General features: G+C 37.0%; 2 protein-coding genes and 2 long non-coding RNA genes across 5 annotated transcripts in view; 3 read left to right on the top strand and 1 right to left on the bottom strand.

Annotated features, from left to right (window-relative positions):
* Window positions 1-10,881: 10,881 nt before the first annotated feature.
* LOC131457920 (uncharacterized) lies at window positions 10,882-11,329 on the top strand. The gene is made up of 2 exons (XR_009240035.1): window positions 10,882-11,045; window positions 11,162-11,329. It is a non-coding gene; the product is annotated as an uncharacterized LOC131457920 (long non-coding RNA).
* A 2,039-nt stretch (window positions 11,330-13,368) lies between these two features.
* LOC131459025 (PWWP domain-containing DNA repair factor 3A-like) lies at window positions 13,369-15,838 on the bottom strand. Of its 2 annotated transcripts, XM_058628481.1 has the most exons (6): window positions 15,556-15,838; window positions 14,807-14,952; window positions 14,156-14,251; window positions 13,889-14,074; window positions 13,676-13,764; window positions 13,369-13,563 (listed from the first exon to the last, which is right to left on the bottom strand). In XM_058628481.1, exons 2-6 carry the CDS (start codon window positions 14,906-14,908, stop codon window positions 13,494-13,496), a joined length of 543 nt encoding a protein of 180 aa, XP_058484464.1. In that variant the 5' UTR covers window positions 14,909-14,952; window positions 15,556-15,838; the 3' UTR covers window positions 13,369-13,493. The 2 variants fall into 2 exon arrangements, with proteins under 2 accessions (XP_058484464.1, XP_058484465.1); XM_058628482.1 differs by lacking the exon at window positions 14,807-14,952 and having other exon boundaries at window positions 15,556-15,605.
* LOC131459026 (uncharacterized) lies at window positions 15,824-19,069 on the top strand. Its single transcript, XR_009240177.1, has 4 exons — window positions 15,824-15,981; window positions 17,227-17,349; window positions 18,036-18,122; window positions 18,921-19,069. It is a non-coding gene; the product is annotated as an uncharacterized LOC131459026 (long non-coding RNA).
* A 1,173-nt stretch (window positions 19,070-20,242) lies between these two features.
* The window catches only part of zmp:0000001168 (signal-induced proliferation-associated protein 1), a 60,116-nt gene continuing 59,950 nt past the window's right edge, over window positions 20,243-20,408 (top strand). Inside the window, exon 1 of the mRNA XM_058627150.1 lies at window positions 20,243-20,403. The gene's annotated coding sequence lies outside the window, so the exon portion shown is untranslated. The remainder of the gene's footprint in view (window positions 20,404-20,408) is intronic.

Genomic DNA, 20,408 nt, shown 5'->3' on the forward strand with positions numbered 1-20,408 from the left:
GGGTCTTCCATAGTTCATAAAAGTGAGTAAGCCTTTTCTCCTTTTTGTGAGCCTCCTCTCTCTGAAATGCAAGCATCTTCTCCGTGGGGTTCTTCTGGCGACCAGAGCGGCGAAGCTCCTCCTCTTCGCTGTCTTTGCAGATATCCATTTGCTGGTCTGAGTCGCTACTGTCTAGAGATGCTTTCATTTTATGAGTGGGTGCCACAACCTTAGACCATCACATCGAGTCTCTCCGCAGTCATCCTTGGACATGAGTGTGGTGGGACTGATGAGGTGAAGCTCTTACTGTAGCGTCCCCGGCTGAATGATGGTCGAACTCCTTAACTGATGGTTCATAGGTTTATTAACGTTAACGTTGCTCCAATAAAACACACCTTGAACACACCTTGAACACACCTTGAACACACCGTATGAGCTATGGAATAAACAAAAATATTATTACCAACTTTATAATGTTCATAACAAATCAAGAAACTGAAATAATTGTCCCTTTCAGACCGACAGACATATCCTACATCGCACCAAAACAACGTTATTGCTAGCTTAAAATAACCTGGTATAAAACAATGCAAAACTATAAAAGGACATCACATTACTATTAAGCATTAAGCACAACATTAAAACAAAATTATGACAAACCTTGTGCCCTTATCAGCCAGGTGCTAAACGAAATTATTAGTAGACATTTTCTTAGCGTATTTGAACTTTTAATTGACTCGTTTGTGCCGTGCAAACGCTGCAGATCTGCAGATCCGTCTTTTTTTTGATTTCCGGTTACACACTGTATCAAAATAAAAGCACCAACCTAAAAACAGGAAATGACGGTAAAATAAAGAAACAAGTCAAACTTTCAAGGAGATTACTTATAAAATAAATAACTATGGAAATGAAACATTATGAAAATACACTGTGGCATATTAAAGGTCATTTACAGCCGTATTCTTGCTGAATGCGCACAAAAACAGACACAAATAGAAAAACACATCCAAACAGTGAAATCATTGCAAATCAAACACTGAGGGTACAGAAGTATATCTTATGAGATGTTAACTTTATTTGTAAGGTTTATGTTATGGGACAGTAGAAAAATGAAAAAAATCAGAAAACAGCCGTATTCTTGCTGAATGCGCACAAAAACAGACACAAATAGAAAAACACATCCAAACAGTGAAATTATTGTAAAATCAAACGCTAAAGGTATATAACTATTTCTTATAAGATTTTAACTTTATTTGTGAGGTTTATGTTATGGGACAGTAGAAAAATGAAAAAAATCACAAAACAGCCGTATCCTTGCTGAATGTGCACAAAAACAGACACAAATAGAAAAACACATCCAAACAGTGAAATTATTGCAAAATCAAACGCTAAAGGTACAGAAGTATATCTTATGAGATGTTAACTTTATTTGTGAGGTTCATGTTATGGGACAGTAGAAAAATGAAGAAAAAATCAGAAAACAGCCTTATCCCTGCTGAATGCGCACAAAACAGACACAAATAGAAAAACCCATCCAAACTGTGAAATCATTGCAAAATTACACAATGAATGTATATAACTATATCTTATGAGATGTTAACTTTATCTGTGAGGTTTATGTTATTGGACAGTCGAAAAATGAAAAAAATCAGAAAACAGCTGTATCCCTGCTGAATGCGCACAAAAAACAGACACAAATAGAAAAACACATCCAAACAGTGAAATCATTGCAAAATCAAACACTGAAGGTATATAACTATATCTTATAAGATTTTAACTTTTTTGTGAGGTTTATGTTATGGGACAGTAGAAAAATTAAAAAAATCCGAAAACAGCCGTATTCCTGCTGAATGCGCCCAAAAACAGACACAAATAGAAAAACACATCCAAACAGTGAAATCATTGCAAAATTACACAATGAATGTATATAACTATATCTTATGAGATGTTAACTTTTTTTGTGAGGTTTATGTTATTGGACAGTAGAAAAATTAAAAAAATCAGAAAACAGCTGTATCCCTGCTGAATGCGCACAAAAACAGACACAAATAGAAAAACACATCCAAACAGTGAAATTATTGTAAAATCAAACGTGGAAGGTATATAACTACATCTTATAAGATTTAACTTTTTTGTGAGGTTTATGTTATGGGACAGTAGAAAAATTCAAAAAGTCAGAAAACAGCCGTATCCCTGCTGAATGCGCACAAAAACAGACACAAATAGAAAAACACATCCAAACAGTGAAATCATTGCAAAATCAAACACCGAGGGTACAGAAGTATATCTTATAAGATTTTACCTTTACTTGTGAGGTTTATGTTATGGGACAGTAGAAAAATGAAAAAAAATCAGAAAACAGCCATATCCCTGCTGAATTCACACAAAAACAGACACAAAAGGAAAAACACATTCAAACAGTGAAATCATTGCAAAATCAAACACTGAAGGTATATAACTATAAATTATAAGATTTTAACTTCATTTGTGAGGTTTATGTTATGGGACAGTAGAAAAATGAACAAAATCAGAAAACAGCCGTATCCCTGCTGAATGCGCACAAAAACAGACACAAATAGAAAAACACATCCAAAAGTGGAATCATTGCAAAATCAAACACTGAAAGTATATAACTATATCTTATAAGATTTTCACTTTATTGGTGAGGTTTATGTTATGGGACAGTAGAAAAATGAAAAAAATCAGAAGACAGCCGTATCCCTGCTGAATGCGCACAAAAACAGACACAAATAGAAAAACACATCCAAACAGTGAAATCATTGCAAAATCAAACACTGAAGGTATATAACTATATCTTATAAGATTTTAACTTCATTTGTGAGGTTTATGTTATGGGACAGTAGAAAAATTAAAAATAAATCAGAAAAGGTTTTTCAATGATTTCACAGTTTGGATGTGTTTTCCTATTGGTGTTTTTTTGTGAGTTCATTACGCTGAGATAAGGCTGTTTCTTGATTTTTTAAATTTTTCTACTGTCCCATAATATGAACCTCACAAATTGAGTTAACATCTTATAAGATATACTTCTGTACCCTCAGTGTTTGATTTTGTAATGATTTCACTGTGTGGATGTGTTTTTTCCTTTTGGTGTCTTTTTGTGTGCGCATTATGCTGAGATAAGGCTATTTTTCGTATTTTTATCTTTTTTCTACTGTCCTATAACATAAAACTCACAAATGAAGTTAACATCTTATAAGATATGCTTATGTACCCTCAGTGTTTGAATTTGTAGTTTTTTCCCTGTTTGGTTATGTTTTCCTATTGGTGTCTTTCTGTGTGCACATTACGCTGAGATAAGGCTATTTCCGGGATGCGGCGCGGGACTGGCGTCGTTCCACTCGTCTTGGGACCCCAAACGACATATGAAAAATTCACACTCCTGCGACCTGTAGAAATGTAGTTCCTCCAAAACCTCCACTCTGGCCAAAGGGTCTAAGACTGTGTAACCCACACTCTGCCGCAGCCACTCCGCCCGCCGATACTCTGCGTTGTGTTTAGGTTTTTGATGTTGCCGGCGAGGGGAAGTGTGTCTCCCGAAAGAATCACGGGAGGCAGAGTCGATCATTAATGGTGACGAGACCGTTTATTATTCGTAGCACCACCACAGTAACCACGACAGCCTGTAGAATAAACAGCGTGTATTGAACGCAACAGTACAGTACACCGGGCACGTCAACATCCGCTAGCGCCCGGGAGCATAATTAGCAACCCCAAATCAAAACAAAACACACAGAGCTTGCTCAGGATAACGTAATTAAAATATATCACAGACAAAACCTATCACACTACTACAACACAGAGAACGTAAAATCTCCCTCGCAGAGTTTTAAGCAGCATTCCACACAAAAGAACAATTAAGTTTAAGGAGCAACATTCCACCATGACCTACCTGTAGAATAAACAGCGTGTATTGAACGTAAAAATGGTGGGAAACTGTCTTTTCTTCAATAATTCCTAAAGGCAATGAGCCAGGATGCTGATTTCTCCGTATGCGTATCAGGGACAAAGGCTGATCTAGGGTGCCGAGTTTCAGACCTGTGCAACCTTCGGAAAGGTCAAAGGTCAGCCGTTCGGGTGTGTTTTTTGTAATAATTCCTAAAGGCATTGAGCCAGGAGTCTGATTTTTCCGTATGTGTATCAGGGACTAAGGTTGATCCAGGGTGCCAAGTTTCAGACCTGTGCAACCTTTAGAAAGGTCAAAGGTCAGCCGTTCGGGTGTGTTTTTTGTAATTATTTGTAAAGGCATTAAGCCAGGAGTCTGATTTTTCCGTATGTGTATCAGGGACTAAGACTGATCCAGGGTGCCGAGTTTCGGACCTGTGCAACCTTTGGAAAAGTCAAAGGTCAGCCGTTTGGGTGTGTTTTTTGTAATAATTCCTAAAGGCATTAAGCCAGGAGTCTGATTTTTCCGTATGTGTATCAGGGACTAAGGCTGATCCAGGGTGCCGAGTTTCAGACCTGTGCAACCTTCGGAAAGGTCAAAGGTCAGCCGTTCGGGTGTGTTTTTTGTAATAATTTGTAAAGGCATTAAGCCAGGAGTCTGATTTTTCCGTATGTGTATCAGGGACTAAGACTGATCCAGGGTGCCGAGTTTCGGACCTGTGCAACCTTTGGAAAAGTCAAAGGTCAGCCTTTTGGGTTTGTTTTTTGTAATAATTCCTAAAGGCATTAAGCCAGGAGTCTGATTTTTCCGTATGTGTATCAGGGACTAAGGCTGATCTAGGGTGCCGAGTTTCAGACTTGTGCAACCTTTTTAAAGGTCAAAGGTCAGCCATTCGGTTGTGTTTTTTGTAATAATTCCTAAAGGCATTGAGCCAGGAGTCTGATTTTTCCGTATGTGTATCAGGGACTAAGGCTGATCCAGGGTGCCGAGTTTCAGACCTGTGCACCCTTCAGAAAGGTCAAAGGTCAGCAGTTCGGGTGTGTTTTTTGTAATTATTTGTAAAGGCATTAAGCCAGGAGTCTGATTTTTCCGTATGTGTATCAGGGACTAAGGCTGATCCAGGGTGCCGAGTTTCAGACCTGTGCACCCTTCAGAAAGGTCAAAGGTCAGCAGTTCGGGTGTGTTTTTTGTAATTATTTGTAAAGGCATTAAGCCAGGAGTCTGATTTTTCCGTATGTGTATCAGGGACTAAGGCTGATCCAGGGTGCCGAGTTTCAGACCTGTGCACCCTTCAGAAAGGTCAAAGGTCAGCAGTTCGGGTGTGTTTTTTGTAATTATTTGTAAAGGCATTAAGCCAGGAGTCTGATTTTTCAGCATGTGTAGTAGGGACTAAGGCTGATCGAGGGTATTTTTTATCTTTTGTCTACTGTCCTATAATATAAAACCCACAAATAAAGTTAACATCTTATAAGATATACTTATGTACCCTCAGTGTTTGAATTTGTAATTTTTTCACTGTTTGGTTATGTTTTCCTATTGGTGTCTTTCTGTGTGTGCATTATGCTGAGATAAGGCTATTTTTCGTATTTTGATCTTTTTTCTACTGTCCTATAATATAAAACTCACAAATGAAGTTAACATCTTATAAGATATACTTATGAACCCTCAGTGTTTGATTTTGCAATGATTTCACTGTTTGGATGTGTTTTTCTATTGGTGTCTTTTTGTGTGCACATTCAGCTGAGATAAGGCTATTTCCTGATTTTGTTCTATTTCTACTGTCCCATAATATAAACCTCACAAATGAACTTAACATTTAAAAAGATATACTTCTGTACCCTTAGTGTTTGGTTTTTGAATGATTTCTCTATTTGGATGTGTCTTTCTATTGGTGTTTTTTTGTGTGCAGAATGCGCTGAGAAAGGATATGTACTGATTTTTTTCTATTTCTTCTGTCCCATAATATTAACCTCACAAATGACCTTAACATCTTATAAGATATACTTTTGTACGCTCAGTGTTTGATTTTGCAATGATTTCACTGTATGGATGTGTTTTTCTATTGGTGTCTTTTGTATGCGCTGCGATAAGGCTATTTCCTCATTTTTTATTTTTTATACTGTCCCATAATATAAACCTCACAAATGACGTTAACATTTTATAATATATACTTCTGTACCCTCAGTGTTTGATTTTTCAGTGATTTCACTGTTTGGATGTGTTTTTCTATTGGTGTCTTTTTGTGTGCAGAATATGCTGAGAAAGGCTATTTCCTGATTTTTTTCTATTTCTACTGTCCCATAATATAAACCTCACAAATGAACTTAACATCTTATAAGATATACTTCTGTACCCTCAGTGTTTGATTTTGCAATGATTTCAGTGTTTGGATGTGTTTTTCTATTGGTGTCTTTTGTATGCGCTGCGATAAGGCTATTTCCTCATTTTTTATTTTTTATACTGTCCCATAATATAAACCTCACAAATGACGTTAACATTTTATAATATATACTTCTGTACCCTCAGTGTTTGATTTTTCAGTGATTTCACTGTTTGGATGTGTTTTTCTATTGGTGTCTTTTTGTGTGCAGAATATGCTGAGAAAGGCTATTTCCTGATTTTTTTCTATTTCTACTGTCCCATAATATAAACCTCACAAATGAACTTAACATCTTATAAGATATACTTCTGTACCCTCAGTGTTTGATTTTGCAATGATTTCAGTGTTTGGATGTGTTTTTCTATTGGTGTTTTTTTGTGAGCTCATTACGCTGGGATAAGGCTATTTTCGGATTTCTTTCTTTTTTCTACTGTCCCATAATATAAACCTCACAAATGAACTTAACATCTTATAACATAAATACTTCTGTAGCCTCAGTGTTTGATTTTGCAATGATTTCACTGTTAGGATGTGTTTTTCTATTTGTGTCTTTTTGTGTGCACATTCAGCTGAGATAAGGCTATTTCCTGATTTTTTTTTCTTTTTTCTACTGTCCCGTAATATAAACCTCACAAATGACCTTAACATCTTATAAGATATACCCTCAGTTTTTGATTTTGCAATGATTTCACTGTTTGGGTGTGTCTTTCCATTGGTGTCTTTTTGTGTGCGGAATACGCTGAGATAAGGCTATTTTCGGATTTTTTTCTTTTTTCTACTGTCCCATAATATAAACCTCACAAATTAAGTTAACATCTTATAAGAAATCTTCTGTACACTCAGTGTTTGATTTTGCAATGATTTCACTGTTTGGATGTGTTTTTCAATTGGTGTCTTTTGTATGCGCATTACGCTGAGGAGCTGTTTTCTTTTTTCTACTGTCCCATAATATAAACTTCACAAACAAACTTAACATCTTATAAGATATGCTATGATATAAGATATAACATATATTAATATTTACTTCTATACCACTAGTGTTGGATTTGACATAAAAATTAGTGCTGAATATTGGCTTAACATGAATACATCACATATCCACTAATTCTCGGTTATAGAGTGAGTTCTGGAAAAATTCAATTCAATAAAAATGTACCTTGCTGGATAGCCTGTTGAGAATTTAATAAAAGTCTCACATGTTTTTTTGGGAAAGTGATAAAATAATAGAGTTTTGTAAAATGATAACTCATTACCTAATATACTTTTGTATAAGATTCCTATGTTATTCCTATGTTACTTTATTGAGGAAATATAATTTTAGCCAAATAAAATATAGTTATTTGGCTAAAGTATTGAATATGACTGGTAAAATTACAAAGAAATGGGAGAAAGAGGACCCCCCTACACAGGATCAATGGACACAGATCGTAGAAGAAATCTACATAATGGAAAAGATGACACACCGCTTACAAAATGAAAAATGGATTAAATGGACAATATTCAAGACCAGAATAGCGACAAAGAGTAGAAGAAAACAGGAACATGGACAGATTGCTTTGACTGTAACCCCCACTTGTTTGTTTTTGTATTTTTTTATAATGTTGTCTTTTCACCTGTACAAAAGAAAAACTGTCAATAAAAACTAAAGCGACAAAAAAAAGAAAGAAAAAGGGGTGTGGGAATGGGTGAGGCTGAAAAGTCTGATGACAGTGGCTGCAGGACCAGGAGTGAGAAACCCTGCTCTACTGGGTCGTCATCACTCAGATCAGCATCAGAGTCGTGAGGGTTTTCTGGTAAGAGGGCCAGATGTGTGTGTGGTCTTGCAGAGTACAACATCCATCTAGTAGTTTAAAACAAGTTAAAAACTTGTAAATTTATAATCAACAACTGCAATCAAATGTATTGCTTTTAGTATACCAGCCTTTGTCTTTAGTCAAAATGGAATTAGTTGTCGTAATCATGATTTCCACATATTTTCCATAAAGAAATTTTTACCACACTTACTCAGAACAGACAGAAACTGTCAAAAATTACTTACTAAGGAAATTCTTTCAACATATTCATCATGTACTAACACTTAATGTTTCATATTTACAGCAATAGGTGAACAAAAATCGCTACACTTACCGTAAAGTGACAAAGAAACCATTTGGTTGAGCATGTATTCAAAAAATTATAAGACAGTTAATTTAAGTGTTTTTGTGTTATCAAGTGTTATAATTCTGTTCAGTAAGGTCTCCAACATTATCATATGTAAAAAAAAAAAGTATTCTTACCTTTCCTATTTTCAACAAAAACGGTGAAAATGTCTTGAATGATTTTCTTGTTTCTGAATTTCTGGTTGTATAGGTGATGAATAAGCATACGATTTCCAGACACAGTGACAACTATTGAATTTTCTTAGTATAACATACCTCAACCAAGTGGTAGAGATGGCTCAATAAGGTTGAGTTAAGTCAGGCACGCCTCTCATTGAAATTTAGTGACTCAAAATGTGTTAATCCATGTGGTCGAGCAGGCAGTTAAAGCAGGCTGCTGCCGTGGTGGGGAACTACATTACTTGGCTGAAGTGTGATGATGGTTGATAATTATGTTAAAGCTACAGTAGTAGCTGAAATAAACCGCCCCTTTTTTCACCATACACTTGTATCATTGCATGGCAGAAATGTTCACTTCCAAGAATTATTGTAATAAAAACACTACAGATTAATATTTTTTTTTCTGCATCAGTCCTGCATCAAAATGGATGATTACCCTAATTTTTGTTGCAAAAAGTGAACTTTGACCCTGGATTACTCAAAAAGTACACAGTACAAGTACTTCATATTTCTTGTGTATGAAGTACAAGAGGTACTGAGCTCAGTGAAAGTCAATTCATAAACTAATAAAAGGATGTATACATCATCACAAATGGATGATTACCATGTTTTGTTGTGAAAAAAGTGAGCTTTGACCCTGGATTACTCCAAAAGTATGTAAATGTCTTGCCTATGATAAACAAGTGGTACTGAGTCCAGTGGAAGTGAAACCAACTACTAATGAAAAAGAAGGATTTTATACTCCATCAAATGTTTCATGTGTACTTCATACACATGAAATATGAGTTTTGCGACAAAAAAACAAACTGCTACAACTTTGCTAATCCTAGTCCCATCTGAACAAAATTTGCTAGGATTGATGATAGTCCGGCCCTGAATTACATTCATAGTTTTTGATTCTGCTCTAACAGGGATTGTTGTATCCAACTAAAACTTGGTATGTGAGACTCCAGACCCGTCCTGAACATGTCTGTAAAAGGTCACCTCACATCTAAAAATTCTGTTGAATCACGGTCAACAGTGTCATTTGATTTGATTTGATTTCAGTTAGCCTGCTTATATTTTAGGACAGGGAAAGTCTTACAGGCAAATGCAGTCCAGTTCATTACTACTTGATTCTGGATTAAAAATGTTCCCATGTTAAAAATGCAAAATATAATTTTATTTTACATTTTCTCTTATAGAGCAACACTACATTCAGTAATGGAACAGACCCTGAGCTGAGGAGATGCGATTGTGCCAAACAAAGGGGAGCTTGTGGCTCATCTGCAGGGACAGCAACTGTCAAGTGTAGAGTACGGTGGTAAGTCCGTCTATATTATCAAATACTTTTAATTTCAATGCTGAAAGGCCTTCATTTCCCCATGAGCCTTACATGTTATGAATTATGATGTTATGTCTGTTTGTCCTGACCATGGATAACTGTGACCATCAGACCCTCATCCCTTTGAATATCAGACACTCACAATAAGTAAACTTAACTAATGCTGGAGCCATGTCATCTATGTGTACTGTACTTCATGTGTGTAGAATCTTTAGTCCATGTGTATTTTATTTTCTTGTTGAGAATTTAGATTTTGAGAAAGATTCCTGCATTTTTATAGATGTCCCTGATAATAGTGATTGTTCTTTGAACCTCTTCATTAAGAAGAAATGGAACAATTTGCCTCTCAGACAGGGTTTTAAAAAATTATTGTTTTGTGTGTTTCTTGAAACTTATGAATCACTTTTTCTTTCTGTCTTTTAGGATACAGTGTATACAAATACCACCTTGACTGTGTGCAAAGCAGCCATGATCACTGTGGCTTTGTGAAAAATGTTTTGTCCGTCAGTTTAAACCCTGCTGCAAGACAGCAACCACAAATATTACTGCAACTTTGGTGTCCACGGTGACTCCAGCGTCCACAGCAGACCATCAGAAAGAAACATGTATGTTTACTTTGGTACTGTGTCATTTTGAATTCAACATGGATCTCTTTTGGAAGTTGTAGATATTTGCATTTGAGACATTATGTAAAATTGTATACCACCTATAATATATTTATAGAAAATCATCACAGGCAACATTGTGTCTCCCTGGGCCAAGAAGGAGGACAGGGTCTTCATTGTTTTTGGAGATGATGACCAAGTGGACCAGGTGATGCACTTCTTGTCTGGAGTGGTTGAAAGTCCACAGACAGATAAGAAGTCTGCATATTCTGTGGCTTTAATCATACAGAGGTGAGATATCAGACACTGACACTGATTTGTACACTACATGTTTTATATGACTGCATATGTCTCCTTTTAACACACGCTCACTGTCCAACACAATCTTAATCATTGATTGATGTCCCTGCAGCTGTACTCTCCATCTCCCTGGACAAAGACAAAGACTACATTTCTTGAATTTCCTTTGGGATCAATAAAGTATCTATCTATCTATCTAAGACATGGACACATGTGGAACTGAGTTTGACTCCAGGTAAACTGATCATTTAGGAAACTGTTAATCCAATTTTCACAACAGTTTATATCCTATAATGTATGCGAGTGTCATTAATGACTTCATTATTTTGTTATATCATTTTGTCTCATCAGCGAGATAACTCAGCTTCAGAGCCACATGTCCAAGGAAGCAAGGCTCCAACTGGAAAGCCTTAGAGAGTGAGGACTTTGTTGTTAGGCGCCTGTAATCCCTGACAACTTTTTGAAAAATGTAAATAGTTAATTGTCTGCTATGCATACAAATAAAAACGATATATCATTCATTACTTGTATTCATTACATGGATTTGAAAGTTATACAACTTCCTGTGCAGAATCAAGGGTTTCAGTGCATTTGTTTCTCCTATCTCCTTAATGACGCACTCAGCAGATCTCGTCTACTTAACATCTGTCTGTCACCACCACCTGGAACACACCAGCACAGAATTTTAGGAGGGTTTCTTTCAGGTTAAAAACATGATCAATTAGACTTTTATTAGTTCTAATCGTTGTTCTGTCCAGTTGAACAACATGTCAAACTACAGACTAATAAGACTTTCAATAGATGTAGGCCTATATTAAACACACCTTTTTGTAACATACAGGTTGCCATGATGTTGGAAGTTTGCAAAAACAAATGAAATTATTCAAAACGTTACATTGTACAGAAGTGTGTTCACAGTGGAATTTGTGATACTATATTGTATCAACGTGATAATTATATAAACGTGATACTATATTGTATCAAAGTGATGTTACGACTGTCGTCGTTATGTTGCAGTCGAAGTGCTGTGTGTGCTTTGTGTGTGTGCCCTCTGTTTTTCTGTCCTCAATCTCCTAGGAAAATTGCTGTGTGTCCTAGCCGTGCCAGGATTGGTGGACTGGTTCTGGGCCCTGCCGCTCGATTGGCTGCACTTGATCACCACCTGATACAAAAGGAGCCAATATGGTGGACGACAGAGAGGCAAAAGAGCAGCATGGCAGATGGGGACAAACACTTCCTCATCCTCCTCTTCTCCCAACCGGCCACACTTAGACAGTAGTTTAGTGTTTTTGTATAGTTTAGTTGTTGTGTAAATAGTAGGGGTGGACTGCCATTTCTGTTACAGCGTTTTCTCCTGTTTAATTAGTTAGGGAGGTAAGTTCCTGTCATTTGGTTTGGTTAAGGTTGCTTAGGTCAGGTTTATTGTTTTTGAGACAGGGACCTTTTTTCGTTTGTTATTTTGGCCTTAGTCCACCCTGAAGCCTAGACCTCAGTTCATCCATTTTGTTGTCATTGACCCTACTTTTGTAAATAAATAATTCTTTTTTTTTTAACATAACGCTAAAAATCGTTTGTGGTCACTTGGGACTTGGGGAAGATGGGGCCTTATCATGTTATGTCCTAGGCCCCCTAGACTGGGGCATAACAGTGATAATTATATAAACGTGATACTATATTGTATCAAAGTGATAATTATATAAACATAATACTATATTGTATCAACGTAATAATTATATCATAGGGGGTGGAGTGGCTCAGTGGTTAAGACCCTACCTTGTGTACGAAAGACATCATGGTCGCAAGTTCGATTCCACACATCATGTTTACACAATATAGTATCATGTTTTTGTGATATAATTATCACGTTTATACAATATAATATCACGTTTATGTGATATAGTTATCACGTTTATACAATATAATATCACGTTTATGTGATAAAATTATCACGTTTATACAATATAATTATCACGTTTAGACAATATAATATCACGTTTATACAATATAATTATCACGTTTATACAATATAATATCACGTTTATACAATGTTTATACAATATAATATCACGTTTATACAATATAATATCACAAATTCCACTTTGAACACACACTTTGAATAATTTCATTTGTTTTTGCAAACTTCCAACATCATGGCAACCTGTATGTTACAAAAAGGTGTGTTTAATATAGGCCTACATTTATTGAATGTCTTATTAGTCTGTAGTTTGACATGTTGTTCAACTGGACAGAACAACGATTAGAACTAATAAAAGTCTACTTGATCAGGTTTTTAACCTGAAAGAAACCCTCCTAAAATTCTGTGCTGGTGTGGTCCAGGTGGTGGTAGACAGAAGTTAAGTAGATAAGATCTGCTGAGTATGTCATTAAGGAGATGTTACCTATTTCCAGGAAGATATGTGAAACATTGGTATCTGAATCAAACCCAGCCAGTTGGACATCAGTAGGTCTTTTGATGAAAGTAAAACAAATGCACTGAAACCCTTGATTCTGCACAGAAAGTTGTATGACTTTCAAATCCATGTAATGAATACAAGTGATGAATGATATATTTTCTTTATTTTATACACAACAGACTATCCAGCAGACACATTCACTACCCAGGGATTACAGGCGCCTGAGGAATTCCTCACACTCCAAGGCTTTCTTGTAATTGCTCAGGAAGCTATCCAGTTTCTGCCTCGCTTTTGAGGAAATGTGGCTCTGAAGCTGTTCCCCTAAGCTGGGTTATCTCGCTGACAAGACAAAATGATATAGCAAAATAATTAAGTCGTTAAAGACACTCAAATACATAATAAGATATAAACTGAAAATTGGATTAACAGTTTCCTAAACTATCCGGCTTACCTTGAGTCAAACTCTGTGCCACGCATGTACATCTCCTTGGCTTTGTCCAGGGAGATGGAGTGAACAGCTCCGAGGGCGTATACTGTTGCCTGTGGCATGAAGATTAAGATTTAAGATTGTGTTAGACAGTGACCATGTGTTAAAAGGAGACAGACATATGCAGTCATATAAAACATGTAGTCTACAAATCAGTGTCAGTGTCTGAGATCTCACCTCTGGCAAAAGTACATCCATTACGAATGCCACTGGATCTGCAGACTTCTTGTCTGTCTCAGTACGTTCGAGTACTTCAGACAAGAAGTGCATGACTTTGTCCACTTGTTCATCATCTTCAAAAAGAAGGATGACCCTGTCCTGTTTCTTGGCCCAAGGAGACACCGTGTTGCCTGTGATGATGTTCTATAAAAATTGTATAGGATTTTAGTTTGGGTATTCATATACAAATACACAAACACCACACTAAATGCCATTGTCACTCACTTTAAGGTGTTGCAGCATGCCCTGATCCTCTGTGATTACACTGGTTAACAGACAACATGCCTCGCGTCGCTTCTGTTGGGCTTGTTGGGCCCTTTCCTAAAATTAAATTACACATAATATGCAACACTGAATACATGTGATTAAGAACTTTGAATAAGATATTTTCTTTCCCTGATTATTTGCACTTCCTCTGATATGAGGTGTCATCCTGGCTGGCAACTTGTTTGGCCACAGTAACATCACTGCCCTAAATGGATATACAGATAAGCCTGTCTGAGAGGCAAATTGTTACATTACTTCTGAGAACAATCATTATTATCAGGGGCATCTATAAAAATGCAGGAATCTTGAAACTTTTTCTCAATATCTAAATTCTCAACAAGAGTGAAAATAAAATACACATTGACTTAAGATTCTACACACATGAAGTACAGTACACATAGATGAAATGGCTCCAGCATTAGTTTACTTTACTTTACTTATTTTGAGTTTCTGATACTCAAATGGATGAGTTGAATAGTTTGATGGTCACAGTTATCCATGGTCAGGACAAACAGAAATAACATCAGATTTAATAATACATAAGGCTCATGGGGAAATTAAAGCCTTTCAGCGTTGAAATTAAAAAATATTTGATAATTTAGGACTTACCACCGTACTCCACCATTGACCTTTGGTGTCCCTGCAGATGGGACACAAGCTTTGCATAGCTCCCCTTTTTTGTGCAGATCGGACACTTAGTCCGAGTCGCATCTTCTCAGCTCAGGGCCTGCTCCTTCACTGAACGTAGTGTTGCTCTATAAGAGAAAATGTAAATTAAAATTGTATTTTGTATTTTTAACATGGAAACATTTTTAATCCAGAATCAAGTAGTAATGAACTAGACTGCATTTGCCTTTGAGACTTTCCCTGTCCTAAAATATATGCAGGCTAACTAAAATAAATCAAATCAAATGACACTGTTGACCGTGATTCAACAGAACTTCTAATTTCTAAACATGAAAAATATTATTCATCATCAAATCTTTTATCTTAACAATTGTAGAACTGAGGTCACACGTTTTCAAATTAGCAAAGCTGTGTGCAACTTCTCAGAGTCATTTAAAGATTAAAAAACCGATAAATACTAATATATAGAGATCATATAGTTTATCTTATATGTTTCTTGGTTGAAAATGAGACAATGTTATATTGTCAATGTTATAACCTGTACATATAAATAAAAGAAAAAAAGAAAAAAAGGGAGAAAATCGCTGCGTCTTGCTTGCTGTTACAATCGCTATCGTTACAGCATGCAGACATTACTGGTTAATAAACCGCACTTAATTGATTTAATGGATACAAATAATGACTATTCATCCAGTATTCAATATCAAAATGTGTTTTTTATCCATTCTTACCTTTTCCTCCGTCATTTTCCCGTGTTTATCCCGTGTTACTTTTTCGGGTTCTCTCTTCATACTCGGTCAACGTAAACGTCATCACGTTTCAGACGCAGTCTCTTGAGAGCCAATCAGAGTGTCGTGTAGTTTGAAGGGGCGTTTCGTTGAGTGAAGGGGCGTTTCGTTGAGTAAAGGGGCGTTTCGTTGAGTGGTCTGCGGGTCTGCAGCTGGACCTACTTGGGATTTTCCTGTGTCTCGTTCTTTGAACTCCTGTCCAACACGTCACTTCCGGTCGGAGTGTTTTGGTTCGGTGAGTAGGACTGTGCGCTGCTTCACGTCTCTGATGCTCATCCACCTGTGTGCTTATGGCGTTTTTTGTTGTACTGCAGAGCGGCTTGGCTTTTATGCCACGCTCAAGGTGCGATATCTCCTCGGTTTGCGGCGGTAAGTGTCCTCTCCCTCTCTGCATCATACTGCTTGGTGCCTCACGGTTTACACCAGTGTGGTTGCAGGTGAATGCGGGTGACTATGGCAAGCCCTTTTAAAATGTAAACGCTAAGTTTGACTATCCGGAATTAACATTGTAGATATCATCCATGCTACAAACGGTTTCGGTCCAGCCTACATCCGGGACATGATCAAAACCTACACCCCAGCCCGCCTACTCCGCTCTGCATCGGCAAACCGGCTCGCTGCCCCCTCACTGAGAGGATCGCAGAGGCATTAGCAGAACTCGAGACTGTTCACTGTCCTAGCTCCCAAATGGTGGAACGAGCTCCCCATCAACATCCGGACAGCGGAAAGCCTCCACATCTTCCGCCGCCGACTAAAAACACATTTCTTCCGACTCTACCTTGACTAAGACGACGACGACAAAAAAAAAAAAAAAAACTTATACATCGCACTTATGACTAGCACTTCATAGTTTGGCTTACTTGAAGCTCTTTCTTACTTCTAGCTCTTATTTGTACCCAAATGTTTAAATGCACTTATTGTAAGTCGCTTTGGATAAAAGCGTCTGCTAAATGACAAGTAATGTAATGTAATGTAATAATATCAATGACGTCTTTCTGACTAGTCACAATTACATTTTGGATAGTCGAAATTGTCATTCAAGATATCTGTCACTTAATTGTGATTAGTCAAAACTACAGATAGAGATATCTGTAATTCAGTTTTGACTAGGCAAAACTGAATTAGAAATATCAGCAATGAAGTCATTGAAAACGACATTCAACTCGTCAAATTAATTTAAAGATATCTATAACTTCCTAATAGATATCTACAATTAAATTATGACTTTCCCTAACTCCGGTTTGAGATATCTACAACGTAATTTCGCCTAATCAAAACTTAATTTAAGATATCTGTACAGGAACATGTAGATATCTTGAATTGAGGTGAGTTAAAGATGTCTTGAACTGGAGTTATGACTAGTCAGAAATGTAGATGCGGATATCTGAAATGTTCTTTTGACTAGGCAAAACTGAATTGGAGATATCTGCAACACATATCCAGTCTAGCTGTTAAATGTTAAAATGGCTTGCCATAGGTAGCAGCACGAGTCTCTCGCTCTATGTGTTTTGCGGGCATCATACTCGGCAACAAGGTTTGTTATTGTTTTGATTGCTGCGTTTAAAAATATTGTTTTAGCTCCATAATAAGAGTGCTAATTTTGTATCTTTTTAGATAAATGTTGGCCACCTGGCAGCCCGTGGCCAAGTGGAAAGGGAACTTGGCTTGTAACCAGAAGGTCGCTGGTTCAAGTCCCCACCAGGTCAAAAGGGCTGGGGTACCCCTGAGCCCCCCTAGGTACCCAACCCACATTGCTCCCCGGGCGCTACTCAGTGTTGCAGCCCACTGCTCCTAATTCTAGGATGGGTCAAATGCAGAGAAACAATTTCCATAAGGGGATTAATAAAGTATACATTTTTAAATCTTTAAAACTGTGACCTGGATGACGTCACGATGTCGATGCTGCCTTGGCTCTTGTGGGCCTGTAGTGGATCCCTGTTTCCTGCAATGGTGGCTTGTGCTGCGTGACAGCCTTGTGTTAGCTTGCCATTTTATTTTGATAACTTTAGGTTAGGTTTATTTAGATTTTGTTTATTAATTTGATTATTTTATACCACCTGCCCCTTTTGTTTGTTTTGATTTCTGAGATTTATTTTGGTTATTTTGATTTAATTAACTGCTGTATTATATGCATTTTTAGGGCATATTATGTAAGTGCTTTATTTAGTGTTATATGTTTATTTTCTTTAATTATTCTGGGGAATTATATGTAGTTTAGTTTTGGGAGTATAATTTGCCCAGTCGTTATTCTTTGGTTCGTTTTGTGTTTGATTAATTTGTGGTTATCAATTAATTTGTTATATTTTCTTTGTTCTTACCTATTCTGGGCTATACATTATATCTAGTTTGAATATAATTTGCCCAGTCTTTATTATAATCTTTTGAGTTTGTTTTGTGTGATTAATTTCTGTATCTTGTTTTAGTGCCAAGGCTGGTGGTGGTGCTGGTGACCTGGGTGGTGGTGTCCGTCTTTACTGCGTGCTGTGTCCCCTGGGATTTGGGTATTCACGGTGTGTGTGTGGTGACTGAGTATCTTTAATTTAGACTCCTCCCCTTACTAGCTACATTTTCACCACAATCCTCAGCCTGAACAGATTTATTTTTAGTATGGATGAACAAATTGTGCTAATATTTTGAACCACATCTCCTGCCTCTTGAGTGGAATTTACTTGCGTGTCCTTGATTGGGGTAAAATAAATCTTTGGGTGAAAGTCCCAAGGTGGAGTTGTTAGTAACCAGTAGGCTACGAGTGGGACCTTGTATGTACTATTAGTTCTTTAACTTTAACAATATTCCATCACTTAGTTTGGTTTCCTCCTTACACTCGCCACATAATATAATATTAATCATAATCGAAATTGGAAATCGACTTAATTCATGAGACTGTTTTTGGAAGTTATGAATTAATGGTTAATTTAGAACTGATTGTTCTCTGTTTGAGAGGAGTGGTGCCCCGATTTTAGTTGACAGAATTCGGCCCGAGCCCGACAAGTATATTTTAATTGACAGCTTTTTAAAAGCCTGAACCCGTTTACAACCTGATTATTATTTTATTATTCAAATGTGCGCACACACAGCTCTTTCGCATTTTGTCAAGAATGAGTAATGTATACATTTACATAGGCCACTTGGAAGTTGGAACAAGGAAATAAGTCATCTGTTAACATCGTAACAACTCAGCACTCTAAATGGATGCGCATGTAGCCTACAGACCACAGAGTTTTAATCAATCGAATTAAAAGGAATTAATTCATATTAATTCAATAAATTCATAGATAAATGAAGGAACTAAAATTGTTGTTTTTCAGCTGCTGTCTAAGGGCTACCCTCTCAGATTGGCCATCCCCCTGACTTCTACTGCATTTCCTCATCCTGGTTTCTTATGCTGATGCATCATTATTATTTTTTTAATAAATATTTTATCTAAAACAATAAAGTGACAGTTTTCAAGCAAAAATGTGAAATATTGTCTGGTTTCAGTGTCAACATGATTAACTGCTTTTCTTTGCCTTCTCTTCCTTTCACTTCTCCATTTTGGGGTTGTGCGAAGCAGAACATCTGCCTCCATTTTGTCCAATCCCTTGTGTCCTGTTCTGCTACCCCAACTGTCCTCATACCCTCCTTCACAACATCCATGAACCCTCTCTGGTGTCTTGTTCTTTCTCATAATGAGTATCATGAGCATCATTTTGTAAATGACTCCTGATTGGATAAAATAAACTGATTGTTTATTTACAATTAGGAAAAACAATAACAATATTTACACATGATTCACTGAATGATTGATCACTTGGGTCACATGGTGTGTAATGGGTGGCATTGCAGCCTCACAGCAAGAGGGTCACTAGTTTGATCCCGTGTCTTCTTGCGTTGGTTTTCTATAGGTACTCCGGTTTCATTCCACAGTCCAAAAACAGGTTAAATGGAGGTTAATTGGACAGTAGGAGTGAATGGTTGTTTCTCTCTGTATGTTGACTCTGTGATGGACTGGCAACCTGTCCATGGTGGGGCCCCCCACCTTTTGCTGTGTGTCAGCTCCCTGTGACCATCATTTCGAGGATACATTAGACAATGAGTGAGTGAGTGATCACTAAAATATGAGCAAACAGTAATCAGGACTAACCTTCAAAAAGGCAATTGTGTTTTCTGCAGAGCTGTAAACATCTCAACTGTGTCCACAAGGTGTCACTGCAGCACTGGTTGTTGTAGGATTTTTTTCCAAACTTGGTCTCATCAGAGATCACATTGAAAGTGACACTTATTACATACATGCACTATATACAGTAATAGTAAAAGTAGCATATGTGCCAATCTAAAAAAAAAATCATAATTTTATTTCTTATATACAGTAGGTTATATCTATCTTGGTCAATATTTCTTCACTTTCAAGTGAGATCATTTATAGACATTTGTATTCTTTTGTCTGTTCTGTTCTCTTCTTACATTAAATTAAATATATGCTTTACATGGATGGACACACTCTTAAAACAGCCCTGACCAGAATGAGCACATATTGAGGTATGTTTGTTTTCAAACAAAACTCCTGAACTACTATCAACTAGTGCCTGCATTTTTATTTTCCTTATCTCTTCAAGACACCCTTCACCAACAACGCTGGCTTCTCCTCCCCCACCCCGTCTCGTCCTCTAACCCCACACCAGAGCCTCTGACCTGGTAACACACAGCCATATGGTATGGTCGGTGATCGGGGGGATGTGCTGGACACTTGGCTGTTGCAGCATGATTCATCTTCTCCTATCCAGAGAATCATTTTTCAAACTCACAGAACAGGTATG

Source organism: Solea solea, chromosome 4 (assembly GCF_958295425.1).
Source record: "Solea solea chromosome 4, fSolSol10.1, whole genome shotgun sequence".
Classification (NCBI taxonomy): domain Eukaryota; kingdom Metazoa; phylum Chordata; class Actinopteri; order Pleuronectiformes; family Soleidae; genus Solea; species Solea solea.

Bases quoted from the DNA above. Each gene is read 5' to 3' on its own strand.
- LOC131459025 (XM_058628481.1), bottom strand. From the start codon at position 14,908: ATGCGACTCGGACTAAGTGTCCGATCTGCACAAAAAAGGGGAGCTATG. The intron at 14,075-14,155 runs GTGAGTGACAAT...CAATTTTTATAG, and splicing joins GCATGCTGCAACACCTTAAA to AACATCATCACAGGCAACAC. The intron at 13,765-13,888 runs GTGAGATCTCAG...TTCATGCCACAG, and splicing joins TGGATGTACTTTTGCCAGAG to GCAACAGTATACGCCCTCGG.